At 40.8% G+C, this 17571-nt stretch overlaps 1 protein-coding gene and 2 long non-coding RNA genes across 5 annotated transcripts; all 3 read left to right on the forward strand.

Annotated features, from left to right (window-relative positions):
* The first annotated feature begins 727 nt into the window (after positions 1-727).
* LOC149753054 (uncharacterized) lies at positions 728-2837 on the forward strand. 2 transcript variants are annotated; one of them, XR_016396267.1, is made up of 3 exons: positions 728-927; positions 1829-1928; positions 2784-2837. It is a non-coding gene; the product is annotated as an uncharacterized LOC149753054 (long non-coding RNA). The 2 variants fall into 2 exon arrangements; XR_016396268.1 differs by having other exon boundaries at positions 1829-1940; positions 2784-2806.
* Positions 2838-3905: 1068 nt separating this feature from the next.
* LOC148714137 (uncharacterized) lies at positions 3906-6448 on the forward strand. The gene is made up of 2 exons (XR_016396269.1): positions 3906-5377; positions 6276-6448. It is a non-coding gene; the product is annotated as an uncharacterized LOC148714137 (long non-coding RNA).
* A 7769-nt stretch (positions 6449-14217) lies between these two features.
* On the forward strand, positions 14218-17263 carry GAMT2 (gibberellic acid methyltransferase 2). 2 transcript variants are annotated; one of them, XM_088702086.2, is made up of 4 exons: positions 14376-14393; positions 14469-14921; positions 15322-15615; positions 16447-17263. In XM_088702086.2, the coding sequence occupies exons 1-4, from the start codon at positions 14376-14378 to the stop codon at positions 16807-16809; spliced, it is 1128 nt and encodes a 375-aa protein (XP_088558212.2). In that variant the 3' UTR covers positions 16810-17263. The 2 variants fall into 2 exon arrangements, with proteins under 2 accessions (XP_026661160.3, XP_088558212.2); XM_026805359.4 differs by having other exon boundaries at positions 14218-14921.
* The last annotated feature ends 308 nt before the right edge of the window (positions 17264-17571 follow it).

Consider the following 17571-nt stretch of genomic DNA (forward strand, 5'->3'; position numbering starts at 1 on the left):
CAGGCTATTTATGTATACCATGAGGCGAACAAAGTTGTAGATTGGCTGATCTTCTTTATGGCGGAGCATTTGGATGGCACTTTTTGGATGGACTATATGACAATCTCATTCAGTTTTGTGATATTTTTATTTTCTAATAAATGGTTATGAAGCACCCATTTCAATTAAAAAAATTTTGAAAGAGAATGCAGAACACATGCCCCTTTCTTTGGAGTGATTATTGGTTGGATCAGGTCCACTGCTCAGTTAGTAAACCAGTTCAATCGACGAGCAACACGCATAAGGATGGACAAATCGAAAAAAGCACAATACACACTAGCATGGATCCTCATATACTCATCTTGTTTAAGCCCTATCATTCTCACTAGGTTAAGGGTCTAAATCTATTCAAATCCAATCATAAATACTACTAATTTAATCTAGACTCATATTACAGTGTCCTTTAGTCCATATGGGTCATAGGCCAACATTGCTCTAATATCATTTGTTACAACCGAGGACCTCTATGTAAAATCTTCCTAGCAAATAACTAATATAGGACCAAACATACATCCGCATGGATATAATTGTGTGTGTTGCTTTGCAATAAGACTAGTGTAATACCCCTAAAAAAAAAAAAAAAAAAAAGGGGTGGACGGGCCGGCCCGAAAAGACCGGGCCCATCCACCATATACGATCGTGCCTAGGGCACGATCGTCGTAGAGAGGAGAACGGGAGAGAGGGCGGCGGCGTTAGAGGAGATCGCCGGAGAGACGAGCGTCGGAGGGAGGAACCGGCCGGCCGCGGAGGAAGCCAGAAGCTTTTCCCTCCCTCGGTGAAGATCCCCCACAAATCGGGAGAAGAAGTCTCGGATCCGTGCGTGAAAACCCAAGACCCCTCCTCCGATTCCTCGCCGGAAAGTCGCCGGAACACCCTCATCGGGCCGAGGTAAGCATGGCTTCGTCCTTTGCATTTTATTTGCCTGGTTTTGGGTTGGGTTTCCTGGGTTATGGCCGACGGAATCACCGAAGAAGGATCCGAAACAGGGTACCCCTGTTTCGGCTCCTCTCCTCCGGATTTTGCCGCCGCCGGCCGCTGGGTTGGCCGGGATTCATGGCAGTAGGGTGGACTGGGTTGTGTGGGGGTCAAAGAGGGTTTTTCGGGCTTAGTTGGTGATCGGAAGTAGTGGATCCGAGGTTATCTTCCTCGCGATCCCATCTCTTTTTCTCCTTCCTCTCGTCGGCTGGCCGCCGGCCGGCGACGACGGTGAGGTGGCCGCCGTCGGGTGAAGGCCGAGCCACCATCCTGGTGGTTCTTCTGTTGATGACGAAGGAGAGGGAAGGGAGGAAAAAGGGGACCCTGTGTATGTTTTGGGGGGGGAAGAAGAAGAAGAAGAAGAATGAGAAGGAACTTCTCCTTCTCTCCCTCTCTTGGTCGGTCACCATTGCCAGCGACTGCGACAGTGGCAGCCGGCGATGGTTCGGCCAACGGTGTTGTTGGGTTGGGGAAGGAGAGGGCACAGCCACCATGGCTGTTGTCCTTGGATCAAAAAAAAAAAGAAGATTTGAGGGAGGGAGATGTATTTCCAACCATGAAGAGAGAGGAATCATCCCTTTATGTTGGTCTCTTCATCGGGACCGGCCATCGTCGCCGGCATGGCTGCGGCCACGGCTGGCGACGACATGGGCCGATGGTGCAAGGTGGGAGTCGGGCCACCCCGACTGCCCTAGATCTGGAGAGATTGAGATGTTTGGGGACCTGGTGATGGACCCCATAGTAGATGTGAATTATGGTTTAGAATATTTAAATATTAAATAATTTAGTTTGTGATTTATAATTGATGTTGTAGGGGAAGAGTCAGCGGTGCCAGGAGGTTTTGATCAGGGGACTCAGCACCCCAGCTCGTAGGTTGTGATCCAGATCTGTATTTGAGTCAGTCTACAATTTCGGTAAGAATCCTTGTACGCCAATCCTGCATAATATAAATATTTTTATACTTATATATGTATAATATGCTACGATCTGAATTAATATGCTATGATCCAGACAAATCAAAATTGTTATATTAAACTATATTTTGATTGTGTTGGCTTGTGATTGATATTATGATGTATGCATGTGCATAACCTACACCTGTATAATTGGATTTATGGATGTGGTACTATAGACTAACCTTGTTAATATTGGTTGCCCCGTCACGGGCTGGAAACGTGACCGGATTAGTCTATAGTTGTAAATAAAGGGATTGATGTGTGGATGTGAAATTGATTAAATGAACATGGACTTTGGGCCGTCTCGTTATTATGGGTTTGCCCGTCACAGGCTCTAAGTGTGACACTATTGGTTTGCCCGTCACAGGCTCTAAGTGTGACAATGTTGGTTTGCCCGTCACAGGCTCTAAGTGTGACAATGTTGGTTTGCCCGTCACAGGCTCTAAGTGTGACACTATTGGTTTGCCCTGTCACGGGCTGGAAACGTGATCGGGATTTGGCCCAAAGTCGGAAAGATAATTGATCCGGATCAAGTTAATATAGAATGGAAAGAAAAAGCATTGAAAACATTAATGAAGATTTATGAGCTATCGTATGCTATATCATTCTTGCGTGGTTGGACTTTCATTGATATTTGACGTGCATACTTATATTGATTATTTGAGCCTTTTGATAGTCGGTTTATGATTTCATGAAATGTGCATCGATTTATCGTGGCTTTCAAATTCATATTATTATTGTGTTGGTTCGGAAGTGTAGGGATTCTTACTGGGCTGTAAAGCTCACCCCCTTTTTCTTCTTTTTCTTTACCAGAGTTGCAGGATGCATAGATTTGGATGGAATGGGCGCCGAGTGCGAGTACCCGAGTTATTAGTGTGAGAATCCGTGCGGGCGTGTGTTTAGTCCCACATCGGTTATTCGCTGGGTAGATCTTGGGTACTTATACAGGATCAAAGAACCCAAATAATATCTTCCGGCTAGCCATTTTGGGTGAGGTCCTGGGTTGTTATAAATGGTATCAGAGCTTAAGGTTAAGATATCCTGAGGTTTAGGTTCAGGTGAGTGTGAGTGGGGAATTATGATAGAAAAACTATCAGAGCCTTGGTTTATAATCACCTGAGATTGTAACAGGAATGATATTATAATCTACGGTTTAAGACCACTAGGGACTGTAGCCTTAGTGGCATTAGAGTTTGACGTTTAAGATCATTAGGGATTGTGACAGAAAAATATCATAGCTTAAGGTTATGATTATTTGGGACGTGACAATTAAATTCGGTGCTTAGGGTGTAAGATCACTGGGCATAGTGATAAAATGTATGCATCGAGTTTGGTTTTCGATGAGTGTGGAAGGAAAGTATAAATTGTCTTGGATCATGATAAAAAAAAAAAGAGGTTTGACCTAAGATAACTGTATGAAGGTCAACAATGGCATATCGGTTATACCATATTCAGATATTATTTAAATGACCTGGAAGTTCAAACTTGATATGGGTTATGATGTGATCGTACTTTTGATTTTGCTACTAATTATTAGAGTGAGATTTGTACGTAGATCTTCCATAGTATTGGAGTGAGCTAAGAAGATTTCATAATATTGAAAGGAACGTTCTTCGAAGTTGAAAATGCATGTGGATTATATCTGATATTGGCATGTTGGATACTGCAAATAGGTCTATTTCCTATTGATGTATTTGATTATTTTGAGGCCATAGAGTATGCATATTGATGGAGGAATTCTAATTATTTGAATTCTCATATTTGGATTGGGCTACTGAATTTTTCTTATAATTGTTGGAGATTATTGGGTGTGTTAACTTGAAATCTTTGTCATTGTAAAATACAAAATTGAGTAGAAATTTCGATTTTGAGATGCTTATATAAGTTATTATGTGTAGCATTGATCATAGACATTAAGAATTTTGGTGAAAAAAAAAAGAATTTGGAGGTTGATAGGGTTAATTCCTACTCATAGTGATATTAGCTCAACAGTTCTAACCCATTGAATTTGAAGTAAATTCTGTTGGAAGGAAAATCAATGTAGATTTTCTGATTAAATTGCTAAGGGAATACAAGAATTACCCCTTTAAATTAAACCTAGATATTTTGGATCCTAAAATGGTTGTGAAGATCATGTAGTGACGTTAAACTTGATTAATGTCTTGAAGGTTAGTTATGGTTAGTATACTCTACATAAATTGAGGACAGAGAGATTTGGAGGTTCTGCTCAATTAAAGTTTTGAAATTTGAATTTTCCTACTCCTAGTGCAAAGTGATATTTTGGTCCTAAATCTTTAGAGGCTTTAGAGTATTTAATGAATTAAATCAGAGCGCGCAGCGAAAGTGTGGTGGTTTGAGTTATTTTGAAACTGGTTAAGGACAATATTTGATCTAAAAGGCATTATGATGGAACACTTGAGTTAGTTTCTAATAGAGGAGAATATTGTTGATTCTATGGATGATCGAGAGGTAGCTATGTAATTTTACCAGTGGGCTCTTCTATTGCTGAGAACTTTTGGGAGAATCTTGGGCATCTTAAATTTAGCATTAACGGTTGATGATTCCTTGGTTGGTCTTAGACCTGAAATGTTTTAACATGAATCTCGTACTCCTAGATCGGTATTGTCAATCTAGCTATTTGAAAGGGGTTTGAAGTTTTCCTAGGATAGAGGTTGATCATTAAATTATGGGCAAAGTTAAGAAAAGAAAGAGGATTAAAGATTATGAAGACCATTTGACGATAAAGCCTTCTCCTATCCTTGTTAAGCCAATTATGATCTTTATGCGAAATTAATCAAGAGTAATTAAATTCTCGGAAAAAGAATTATGACATTGGGAGTTTGGAATTCTTTTGAAGGAGATCAAAAGAACTTACTATGTGTGGTAAATAGAAAGGATCAAGTTTTGAGATGATGTAATTTTTGTATGTCAAAATCTTGTGGGTAGGTACTCCAAGAGGGAGACTATTTGAAATCTCAGGGATGATATAATGGATGCAATTTTTTTTTTTTAAAAAAAAAATTTGAGGCTTCAAGTAAGTTAATTTCGAGGACGAAATTTTTTTAAGGGGGAGAGTATGTAATACCCCTAAAAAAAAAAAAAAAAAAGGGGTGGACGGGCCGGCCCGAAAAGACCGGGCCCATCCACCATATACGATCGTGCCTAGGGCACGATCGTGGTAGAGAGGAGAACGGGAGAGAGGGCGGCGGCGTTAGAGGAGATCGCCGGAGAGACGAGCGTCGGAGGGAGGAACCGGCCGGCCGCGGAGGAAGCCAGAAGCTTTTCCCTCCCTCGGTGAAGATCCCCCACAAATCGGGAGAAGAAGTCTCGGATCCGTGCGTGAAAACCCAAGACCCCTCCTCCGATTCCTCGCCGGAAAGTCGCCGGAACACCCTCATCGGGCCGAGGTAAGCATGGCTTCGTCCTTTGCATTTTATTTGCCTGGTTTTGGGTTGGGTTTCCTGGGTTATGGCCGACGGAATCACCGAAGAAGGATCCGAAACAGGGTACCCCTGTTTCGGCTCCTCTCCTCCGGATTTTGCCGCCGCCGGCCGCTGGGTTGGCCGGGATTCATGGCAGTAGGGTGGACTGGGTTGTGTGGGGGTCAAAGAGGGTTTTTCGGGCTTAGTTGGTGATCGGGAGTAGTGGATCCGAGGTTATCTTCCTCGCGATCCCATCTCTTTTTCTCCTTCCTCTCGTCGGCTGGCCGCCGGCCGGCGACGACGGTGAGGTGGCCGCCGTCGGGTGAAGGCCGAGCCACCATCCTGGTGGTTCTTCTGTTGATGACGAAGGAGAGGGAAGGGAGGAAAAAGGGGACCCTGTGTATGTTTTGGGGGGGGAAGAAGAAGAAGAAGAATGAGAAGGAACTTCTCCTTCTCTCCCTCTCTTGGTCGGTCACCATTGCCAGCGACTGCGACAGTGGCAGCCGGCGATGGTTCGGCCAACGGTGTTGTTGGGTTGGGGAAGGAGAGGGCACAGCCACCATGGCTGTTGTCCTTGGATCAAAAAAAAAAAGAAGATTTGAGGGAGGGAGATGTATTTCCAACCATGAAGAGAGAGGAATCATCCCTTTATGTTGGTCTCTTCATCGGGACCGGCCATCGTCGCCGGCATGGCTGCGGCCACAGCTGGCGACGACATGGGCCGATGGTGCAAGGTGGGAGTCGGGCCACCCCGACTGCCCTAGATCTGGAGAGATTGAGATGTTTGGGGACCTGGTGATGGACCCCATAGTAGATGTGAATTATGGTTCAGAATATTTAAATATTAAATAATTTAGTTTGTGATTTATAATTGATGTTGTAGGGGAAGAGTCAGCGGTGCCAGGAGGTTTTGATCAGGGGACTCAGCACCCCAGCTCGTAGGTTGTGATCCAAATCTGTATTTGAGTCAGTCTACAATTTCGGTAAGAATCCTTGTACGCCAATCCTGCATAATATAAATATTTTTATACTTATATATGTATAATATGCTACGATCTGAATTAATATGCTATGATCCAGACAAATCAAAATTGTTATATTAAACTATATTTTGATTGTGTTGGCTTGTGATTGATATTATGATGTATGCATGTGCATAACCTACACCTGTATAATTGGATTTATGGATGTGGTACTATAGACTAACCTTGTTAATATTGGTTGCCCCGTCACGGGCTGGAAACGTGACCGGATTAGTCTATAGTTGTAAATAAAGGGATTGATGTGTGGATGTGAAATTGATTAAATGAACATGGACTTTGGGCCGTCTCGTTATTATGGGTTTGCCCGTCACAGGCTCTAAGTGTGACACTATTGGTTTGCCCGTCACAGGCTCTAAGTGTGACAATGTTGGTTTGCCCGTCACAGGCTCTAAGTGTGACAATGTTGGTTTGCCCGTCACAGGCTCTAAGTGTGACACTATTGGTTTGCCCTGTCACGGGCTGGAAACGTGACCGGGATTTGGCCCAAAGTCGGAAAGATAATTGATCCGGATCAAGTTAATATAGAATGGAAAGAAAAAGCATTGAAAACATTAATGAAGATTTATGAGCTATCGTATGCTATATCATTCTTGCGTGGTTGGACTTTCATTGATATTTGACGTGCATACTTATATTGATTATTTGAGCCTTTTGATAGTCGGTTTATGATTTCATGAAATGTGCATCGATTTATCGTGGCTTTCAAATTCATATTATTATTGTGTTGGTTCGGAAGTGTAGGGATTCTTACTGGGCTGTAAAGCTCACCCCCTTTTTCTTCTTTTTCTTTACCATGCATAGATTTGGATGGGATGGGCGCCGAGTGCGAGTACCCGAGTTATTAGTTAGTTAGTTTGTTTATCCTTCTTTTATGTCGATGAACATTTGAAGACTTTGTAATTGAACCAATTTGTTTATTTGGACATGTCGGATTTGTCTATTTGAATTATTAAATTAGTTGTGGATTTATTGGAATTTTTGTTAATCATAGGCCTTGCATGATCTTTAGGGCACTGCTCTAGGGCTCATGCGGCCGGTCGCGTACCGGACCCGGGTGCTGGGTTCGGGGCGTGACAACTAGTCTACTAACTTAGTGATGGATCTAGTCCAACTAAATTTTATACCTTTCTCTTGCCTCTCTTATTTCTCTTCACATGATTCTGCGCCCCTCCGTATCCCTTTCTCTTGGTGCACACCCTATCAATCTCCTCCCCCTCTATCTCTCCTTGCTACTGTTGGATTTATTAATGATTAAATGATTTATTTTGTCACCATCCTTTGGTGGTGCGGTTGGTTTGTGTGTGGGGTTGTTCTCACAAGGATGTTAGATTGAGTCCTTCTTCCCGTGGTTTTTGCGTCACCCTTCTTCCTGCGTTTTTCCTCAATCGCACGAACGTAAAGGCTTTTACGTTCCTTGCAAGTGCTTTTACGTTCATGCAAGCACGAGGCCTTGGAGTCGCGCCTGAGGGGCGCGCAAGGCCTAGGAGTCGCGCTCGTGGGGCGCGTTCTTGAGGGACATGAACTCGCGTTCATGCAAAGGATCGCACCCACAAGGGGCACGACCGTGGTTTCGCGCCTCACGCGAAGAGTCGCGCCCCACAGGCACCCCTCGTGATACGTCTCGTAGAGGTCTATAAATAGACGACCTCTACAGATTAGAAATATATCATATTAGAAGCAGAGGATTCCTAATCTCTCTTCTTTCTCTACTCTCTCTACCGGTTAAAATATTTTTTCCAATTTTTTTTTTTAAACGGGCTTGTTGCATATTGATTCTGGGTTCAAAGACTTCTTTGATCCGTGGAAATCATCGAGACAGAAGGAACGAGAGACTGTTGTATCTCAGAAGTAAAACGCCATCCAAGCCTAGTGCACTGTAAGGTGGCGAAATCCACTTCCAGAAAAGTGACCAACATACCACGCCTCAACATCTCGAGTTCCATTTTTCTACTTTTACTTTTAATTTTTTTTTTGTTTTAGCCTATTACTGTTTATTATTTATTGAAGTAGAATAGTTTAATTTTATTTCTGCTTCAAATTTATTTGCAACAGCTACTTGAGTCAAGCCCTAGCCCGATATTAAAGCCATACCCCAGCCCATCCTAACCATACCTCACGGTGCCTACTTCCCTCTCATCACTCACTCACTCTCTCTCTCTCTCTGTCTCTCCCGATTGCATTTCTCCCTTCTATCCTTCTTTCTCTTGTGCACGCTGCCTCTCTATCAAAGCTCACTCCCTCTTGAGCATAGAAGCAGGAATCCGGCACTTTACACGACTTGGCAAGCTCTATTTGCATTTCAAGATGACAGTATCCAATTTCAAGTGGAAAATCATGAATAAGGTAATTCCTACTGTAATATCTTTTTATTGTGATTAATACAACGAATTTTGGTGTACATCTTGGCAATTGAGTGTTAGGCGACTTGATCTATTGCAATAGACAGCCTATAACAAAGTTATTGTCTTCTAGAAAATAAAACTATAATAATATATTTCTTGAATGATTGTCCGGATACACTAAATTATTTCGGGAATTTCTAATGATGTAATCTCAACAAAGATTTAATTTTAGCAATTAAATTATGTTTTAAATTTCTATAAATTGGTTATCGGATTATCATGCTCGGGTTTCAAATTTCTGATTATTAGATTTATCATATTATATTATATTTCTGTAACTGAATTTCTGCAAAATAGAAAATTCTGTGCGTTGGCTTTATAGGAATTAAACTTCTCATTATCAAATTCTCTATGCTATCTTCTCTCACCCAAATTCTAAATATAATAAATGCTATATTTTCTAAAAATTAATTTCTACAGAATTAATTAATGTTATACATTAATTTCTAATTATTGAATATTGTATTTCTGCTAACTAATTTCTGCAAAATTATATTCTGTGTATTAATCTCTGATTTTTACGTTCCATATTATGTTATTAAATTCTGCAAATTATATTCTAGTAACCCAAATTTCTACAAAATAACATTTGAAACAAAATTTCTATACAATCAGGAAAATGCCAAATCAGGGTTCAAGTGGGATACTTGTATTGGGTAGTAGCTATATTTTATTTGGGGCTCAACGTGAATCTTTATGGTCCTGAGGCAACTCTTAGGTTCTTAGAAATAAATTTAAGAAAAAAAGAATTGAGAACTTGAAGGATTTTGGATATTATTCCGGAGTATTTGATATCGCTTTTTATCTAATTTGCAAGGTAAGAACTTGTCGCTTTGAACCAGTATTTGTTTAATCACTTAATAGATGATGGATTTGGACCTTTTATTTTATTTGAGATTATGATTATTTGCTTTATATTATTGTGGGTTGTATCTCTTGGTAGCATGATTGTGTTATGTCTCTGATTTAAGGTCTGAGAGATTGGCTACTATGCTTGTAGGGCTTGCAATGTAGAGTCGATCATGGATCAGGCTAGACCTATTTACCAGTTGACATTTTCAGTATCCAAGTCAGGCCCATAAGCAGTCTCTTTGCCATACGAGCATGCCGTGGTTATGATGTCTCGGGCCCGAGGCCCATGGGTCAAGAGCATCTCACCGAACACTAGTCCGAACTCATATGTGTCATCTCATTACCAAACGCCATCTGTATATAATAAAATATATATTTTGCTTGTAAAATGGTCAAACAAAATACTATAACCTATAGACAAAATAACCATCAAAGGAAGCATCTTTTGATATATATTTTTTTTTTCAAAAAATACAGCACCAATGCCAATATCTAAATTGGAACCCCGGATTCCCTATGCGAGTGTTGACGAGTATTTAATCTCTCTCTCTCTCTCTGCGTGTCTATGGATTTACTGTAACAACCTAGGATCTCACCCAAAATGACTAGTCGGAAGTTATTATTTGGGTTCCTTGATCCTGTATAAGTACCTAAGATCTACCCAGCAGATAACCGATGTGGGACTAAACACACGCCCGCACGGGTCCTCACATACTCCTCCCGTTCAAGCTCTGACGTCCTCGTCAGGCTAAGAGTTCAAATTCATTCAAATTCAATCACAAACACCATGATCGGTCCGTGGTCAACCCCAATGGATCCGTGCTGCAGTGTCCCCTAGTTCACATAAGTTATGGGCCGGGTCTGCTCTGATACCATTTGTAACAACCTAGTATCTTACCCAAAATGGCTAGTCGGAAGTTATTATTTGGGTTCCTTGATCCTGTATAAGTACTCAAGATCTACCCAGCAAATAACCGATGTGGGACTAAACATACGCCCGCACGGATCCTCACATTCTCCCCCCCTAAAAAAGGAATTGATGTGTGTATGTAAATTGGTTAAATGAGTAGGGACTTTGGGTTTATCTCGTTAGTATTGATTACCCCATCACAGGCTGGAAATGTGATATTATCGATTGCCCCATCACAGGCTAGAAATGTGATACTATCGATTGCCCCATCACAGGCTGGAAATGTGATACCATCGATTGCCTCGTCACAGGCCGGAAATATGATACTATCGATTGCTTCGTCACGGGCCGAAAACGTGACCGAGATGTAGCCCAAAGTCGGAAAGATAATTGATCCGGATTAAGTTAATAGAGAATGGAAAGAAAAAGTATGGAAAACATTAATTGAAGATTTTGAGATATCGTATGATGTATCACACTTGAGTGGTTGGATTTTTGTTGACAATTGACTTGCATGTTTATACTGATTATTCGAGCTTTTGATAGCCGGTATATGCTTTTATGATATGTGCATCGAATTGTCGTGGTAACATTTACTTCCTCGTTTCAGGTGATCTGTTAGAGGTACATGATGTACATGTTCAAAGGGCAAGGGGATAGCCTAGGTGAGCACGGGGTACGAGAAATATAAGTGGCGTGAGAGGGACTTCCAGTTTGGCCAACAAAAAGATGCTCTCCCTCACAAAAATGTTCTCAAGGGTGGCAGTTGTCTGATATGGAGAGACTCTTCCATGCAGGCCCTCTTCCTCTCTCTCTCTAACCAAGGGCAGCGAAAAGTGAAAAGTTGTACAGGATCGAGGAAACGACTCAGCATTGACCGTCTGGTCAAACCGTAGATCTAAGTCTTTAGGTGATAGTGCACCATTTTGATCAGGGCTGCTAACCCTAGATTGACATCCTGAGGGTCATGCGACTTTTGCTGCTGTTGATAAGAGTTTGATAGGGTACAAGTATTCATGTGGTGAAGTGTATTTGTGTCTATGCACTGAGAGAATCATCCCTATATGAAGTATGGTAGAAGATCTATAACTCGATCCAGAATAAAAATAGGAATGAAGAACTCCGGCTCCAGTCATTTGGTTTCATGAGTCCCATCCCATTCTATTTAGGAGAAAATGAGAATGCCCTAATTCTCCATACCCAATTCTAGATCTTCTCCTAGTATTCAAATTTTCTTTTACCAGATTTACTTTTAAAAAGTAATCTTTCGAAAATACCCCTCTATTTAATTGATTTTTCATAAATTTAGTTAAAAAATTTTCGATTCCAATTTCGGTTACAAACCAAACACGTCAACGAATATGACTATCCTAATATATTTAAATTGTGGCCGCGAGCCAAATGAACCTAAAAAATTTCTCAAAATAAAGATGCATATTTTTTTGTGCTTGCAAGTGGTCTGCGACATTGATGAGTATAGCATCTATGTGTGGCTCATACATCCTTTCTTTGCCATTGATTTCCACCAAGGAATACCTCCGTCGGTAATTTTAAACTTCTTTAGAGATGAGCCATGTCATATTTATTTCCATGATGTGTACAAATGAAATGCGAAAAACCAGCATTTATGTTCTCAATGGATAAGCCAGCATATATAACGATGCAAGTTTTGTGAGGATGTTGTTGATGGAAAAGAGAACAAAAGGCACCTTAAGCAGCCAAGAATATTTGTCTAAAATATTATCATGAACATACTTCAACTAGTCCACTACTAAGAAATAAAACAATCAAAAGATCAAATTGCGCCTTCTAGAGTGCCAGGAGAGATACTGATATCAACTTGATATATATGCTGCAAGAATATTCAGAGAATAGAATATATACTAGAAAAACTTGTGCAATCAGATCCGCCAATATTATTTTTTTTCCCTCGAGAAAACAAGCAGCCAATTCAGTTAGGTGGCTGATGCAAGGTCTTCTGAATATAACTCAATATACAACCTCATCCATTTTAATCTACAAAAAAAAAAAAAAGATTATCTGGTAAACCAATGGTCATCTATTTCACTTAAAAGACAAATAAAATTCTTCCCAAAGTCTAGATGATCCCATAAATTGACCTGTATCATAGCTTTGATCGACAGAAAAACCAGTAGAGCCTACCCATGGGATGGATTATGCAAGAAAAATCTCATCCACCAATGGTCTTAATTGATCCATTTTTGGATCCAATTAGAATATGGGAAAAATCTCATCAACCCTGCCTCTCCTATTAAAACCAAAGTACAAATCAGTCCATCAGAAACAACAAAAAAAAACCTTGTTCTCACTCCAAAAGTCCAAACATTACCATATCCTCTTGTTTTGCAACAAAAAACAAACCACACTCTTGTCTGAGCTCTTAGTTTCCATCAAATTGTCTTGCTCTTAGGGATCTGCACCAAAGGCCTATTCTAATCCCAGTTTACATGCAAAGCCAGGTTAGCCAAATTCTATAGCTCAATTTTCTTCATCTATTTCTTTGTCAATTAAGTCTTGAAGATTTGGAGATCGACAAGGGCCTCTTGACCTACACTAGAAAGAGTCTACAAATCCCTGTTTCTAGCTAGGCCAAATTGGAATTAATTCATGACACTTTATTTATGCACATTGTGTCACATATACATCCAGTTGCATTCCAACTGCAGTAATTCAGAAATCGTAGATCTCTTCAATAAAATTTAAACTTACGAGCTCCTTTGAACACATGATCGGCACCGACAAGTTTGAGCTAGGCCCTAGTCGATTAAGCAATTTTATTTTCCTGTAACTTAGGTTTCCTTTTATTGACTATTATTTTATGTTGTCTTTAAAAAACAATGATCAGTATCTTATTCTTTCTTTATCTCCACTATAGGAAACCAATGAGGACAATGTATCATATCCAGCCATCTAGTTCAGGAAGACTTGAGGCCCAGAATTGTTCGTAGATTGCAAGGTGGAAAATAAACAAAGACAAGAATAAAGCTGCCGACTAAGAATTGCTGTTCTAATATTTTTTGTTAGATATTCTCTGCAATTTAATTTACTTTTTAATATTTATAGATGACAACAATTTTCAAGATAAGACCTAGGGAAAATGACATGGTATCTCTTCATTTAGTGACATGGTCCACTGTTCTTTTATAAGACAATAATTTGCCTATTAGTATCCGATTCTATAAGCATGTTGGACAGAATCAGTTTTCTGCTTAAATAAAATCATTATAAAATGAAATGAAATGGAGTAATAGCCAAATTAATGGTTCATATACCAAAAATAACCAAGAGAGGAAACAATACAAGTAGAGGATCATGACAGTAAAAAGAACTGCATTCCTTTAGAAATCTACAAATAGGAAGGCATTACTTAGGATATATATACATCAAAATTACTTCTTTTTTGCCTTCAAACTAATATCTTGCAGACCTTTTTCTCTCTCAGATAAATAAATAAATAGAAAGGAAAAGAGAAGGAAGAAAAATCATTTATCTTCTTTGTGGTGACTTTTCTATACTTCAAAAGTGGGACCAATACCAGCACCAATTATATATATATATATATGTATATATTACAAGCTTCTTTCTATGAGGTGCACCATGAGAGCAGGAACCAAGAGTTTCTAAGTTCACACGCTCTTTTTTCCTCTTACCATCACCTCCATCTCCTTATTGGCCCTTTCCATAGTTTTGTTCTTCTTCACTGCCATCTCCTAAGAGCTCCCCGTTCCTCAAAAAGAAAGCGTAAGAGGTCGTGCATGGACTCCACGAGATCAGTCTGTGCCGCAGCCAAGAAAGAAAAAATCGAACACATGTTCCCGGGCAACCGGTGCCGAACTTGGACTAGAGAGCTCCATAGGATACTCTGTATGCAAGGAGGAGACCACGACGGTAGCTATGCGAAAAATTCTGAGGCTCCTGCATCTGCCCTCGCCTTATGTAAGCCACTGCTTGCAGGGACCATACGCTCGATGGAACTTTTCCATGGCGAACCTTCCATTAGGATTGCAGACTTGGGATGTGCCACAGGACACAACACACTGTCAACAATGGAGTTGATAGTTCGGAGCCTGAGGCAGCGCTACGAGGAAGACTGCGATCATGTGCCCGAGTTCGAGGCCTTCTTCTCTGATCTCCCATCAAATGATTTCAACTCACTCTTCCGATCGTTGGCATCCTTCGCCGATACCATGAAGAGGCCATACTATGCGGCAGGTGTGCCTGGTTCCTTCTATCACCGGTTGTTCTCCAAAGGGAAACTTCATATGGTCGTTAGCCTTAGCGCCTTGCATTGGCTTTCTCAGGTGAGGTGCAACCTTTTTCATCTTTCACTTTGTATTTACTTCACAGTAGGCACTCTCTTATAAAGCAGACTGACTAGTGTTAAGTCCTAGCATAAGTTTATATCATGACTAACATTTTTTGTATGGTAACTTTGTGCTATGAAATCAGAAATCTTGATCCATATATGCGATGAGTCCTATCTTGTACTTGCATTTCTTGTTTCAAGCACCTCTTGCATGCTAGCAACTTTTATCTGAACATTATTTTTTAATGGGGCCTTCTTTTCTCACTGTTCTCTAGGCTAGTTTGTTTTCTAGAAGACCCAAAGTTTGCCGCAAGAACCATATTATGAGAATTTTCCCTCTTTATCTTTTTCTGTCACAAAATTTAAGAGTAATTAATTTCCTTTGGAGTGAATAGATACCGGATGCCGTTTTAGATAAGCAGTCACCATCTTGGAATGAAGGTCGAGCTTGGATAGATGGAGCGAAGAAGGAAGTCGTCGACGCCTATGCAAAGCAGTCGGAAGAGGACTTGAAGGCCTTCTTGCAGTGCCGAAAAGAAGAGATTGCGGAAGGGGGGATTCTTTTCATACTGATGGCAGGGAGGCCGGATTCGCAGCAGGCAGAGAACCAGTTAGGCGATCCAGACTCGAGAGCCAAACACCCTTTCACAACCTCCATGGATCAGGCATGGGAAGACCTGTTGAATGAGGTATGTATCCTACTAGCATACGGGACACCCAAGTGCACTGTAAATGCTCCTCCCACCTTATAAAAACCAGCATAACATAACATCCTTGGATATTTTCTTGCCACCTTTCTTCTTCCCATCCCCATGTCATTAGTAGGCATGCCACTTTTTGTTTTGGGACTTAGCAGAAGCTTACTCTCCAATAGGCTTTTTGCTCTTCCTATGTGTCCAGGGGAGCTTTTTGGTGCTTGCCGTGTGCTTTCTTCCACAACTTGGGCCTCCAAAATCTCTCCTGCGTCATTAGTTTCGCATCTCCCGTCTCATGAGCTCATGAGATTTCGGTAGAAGACTGTCTAAGGACCTCCGGTAACTCTTTCAGGCAAACTCTTTCAGACAAAATATTTCCTGTTTTTCCATGAATATACCGTCCCATCCCAACACTCGGGACAAGATGTCTTAGGATGTGCCGATCAGGATATTGGGACAATGATGGGATGGTCCCTTTCTGACACTCGGGACAATACCTCTTGGCATCTCATGGGACGTTCCGTCGGAATATGAAGCCATGCTTTGAAGCACTATCTTTTGCGCTCATTGCTTTTGTTGTTTCACTTACAGAAAGCGTTGGTATTTTCGCTCAATGAAATGAATCTTGTTTGCTTTACTTCTTTATTGTTGAGGTAACAGTTGGGCGCCATTAGGCTCAAAATGAAAACAAAAGGATTATAAGAAAGCCAAAAGAAAACTAGGAAATATACAGTATTAAAATCGAGTACAAAACGCAATAGGATAACTTGTTTGTTGCCGATTAAGTTGTTTTCTTATGTTTATCTGCTATATATACTCCAATAGGGATTGATTGATGAAGAAGCACGAGACATGTTCAACATCCCTGCGTACATGAGGAGCATAGAAGAGATTAAGAAAGCATTTGATCGTTGTACCGGATTTGAGATCCAACAGCTAGAGTTTTTCAGAATCAGCGAGCATTCAAAGGAGAAACAAGAAGAATGGATGAGGGATCCGGTGTCCTATGGCCGAGCCAAAGCCAATCTGGTACGAGCAACACTGAAACCAATTGTTGAGGCCCACCTTGGGCAAATCCTCTCAGAGGAGCTATTTAAGCGGTTCGAAAAGAGGGCCGCAGAAGACATTGCTATGCTCCAAAAAACTTGCTTCTATGGTGTGATTGTTGTCTGCGCAATTAGGAAGTGAGATTCCCCACCCCAAGTCAGCGCCATCCAAGGAAAAGGTCCCAAGATCCCATGCATATGGTTGTTACTGTATAAGCAGTCTTTGTTTGCTTAAAAATATAAGTTATCTTTCAGAATTTTCTCTGGAGAATGAAAGCCTTTGAAAATCTCTTGGAGTACATATATAATTCCAGGTAAACTGATGGGCCATGATGAATCAACCGCATGACAGTACTAGACAAAACTTTGGCTTCATTTCCTTGTTATCATGGTCTTGATTCCTATGCATGCTTCCATAAAAGGCAACCATCAAACAGAGAACAACATCTCAACTAACTTATAGACTAAATTCGCGCCACCATTGGAGAAGTCACGCGTCGTTTGCTCGAAAGGCTTAGTCAATGTAGTCATCATTATAATTAATCGTTTATATTCCAAGGACTTGAATCTCCTACAGGCATGATCAAGGAGGCCCAAAATACGAAGGAGAACATAAGATTAATTCATTGTCTTGATGATATTAGTGAAAAAAAAAGATGCATCTTTGTAAACATCGACACAATATTTGCTTGAGACAGTGACTATGAGCCCCTGCACTTCCCAAAGTCACAAAGATGGCCTGCATCCTAGTGTCCTATAGGGTACAACATTTAGCTGTGATGTACTTAGGAGTAGAACTCAGTGGATACAAAGAGAGTCCTCCTAATTGGAGCTTAAAGAGAGTTGAAGTCTACCCCGTAAGCTCTAATTACCACAAAGATTAGGCTCTTAGTGCCATTCACTT

The sequence above is a fragment of the Phoenix dactylifera genome, chromosome 8 (assembly GCF_051530095.1).
Source record: "Phoenix dactylifera cultivar Ajwa chromosome 8, Ajwa_hap1_PhDact_Kaust_v1.1, whole genome shotgun sequence".
In the NCBI taxonomy this organism is placed as follows: Eukaryota; Viridiplantae; Streptophyta; class Magnoliopsida; order Arecales; family Arecaceae; genus Phoenix; species Phoenix dactylifera.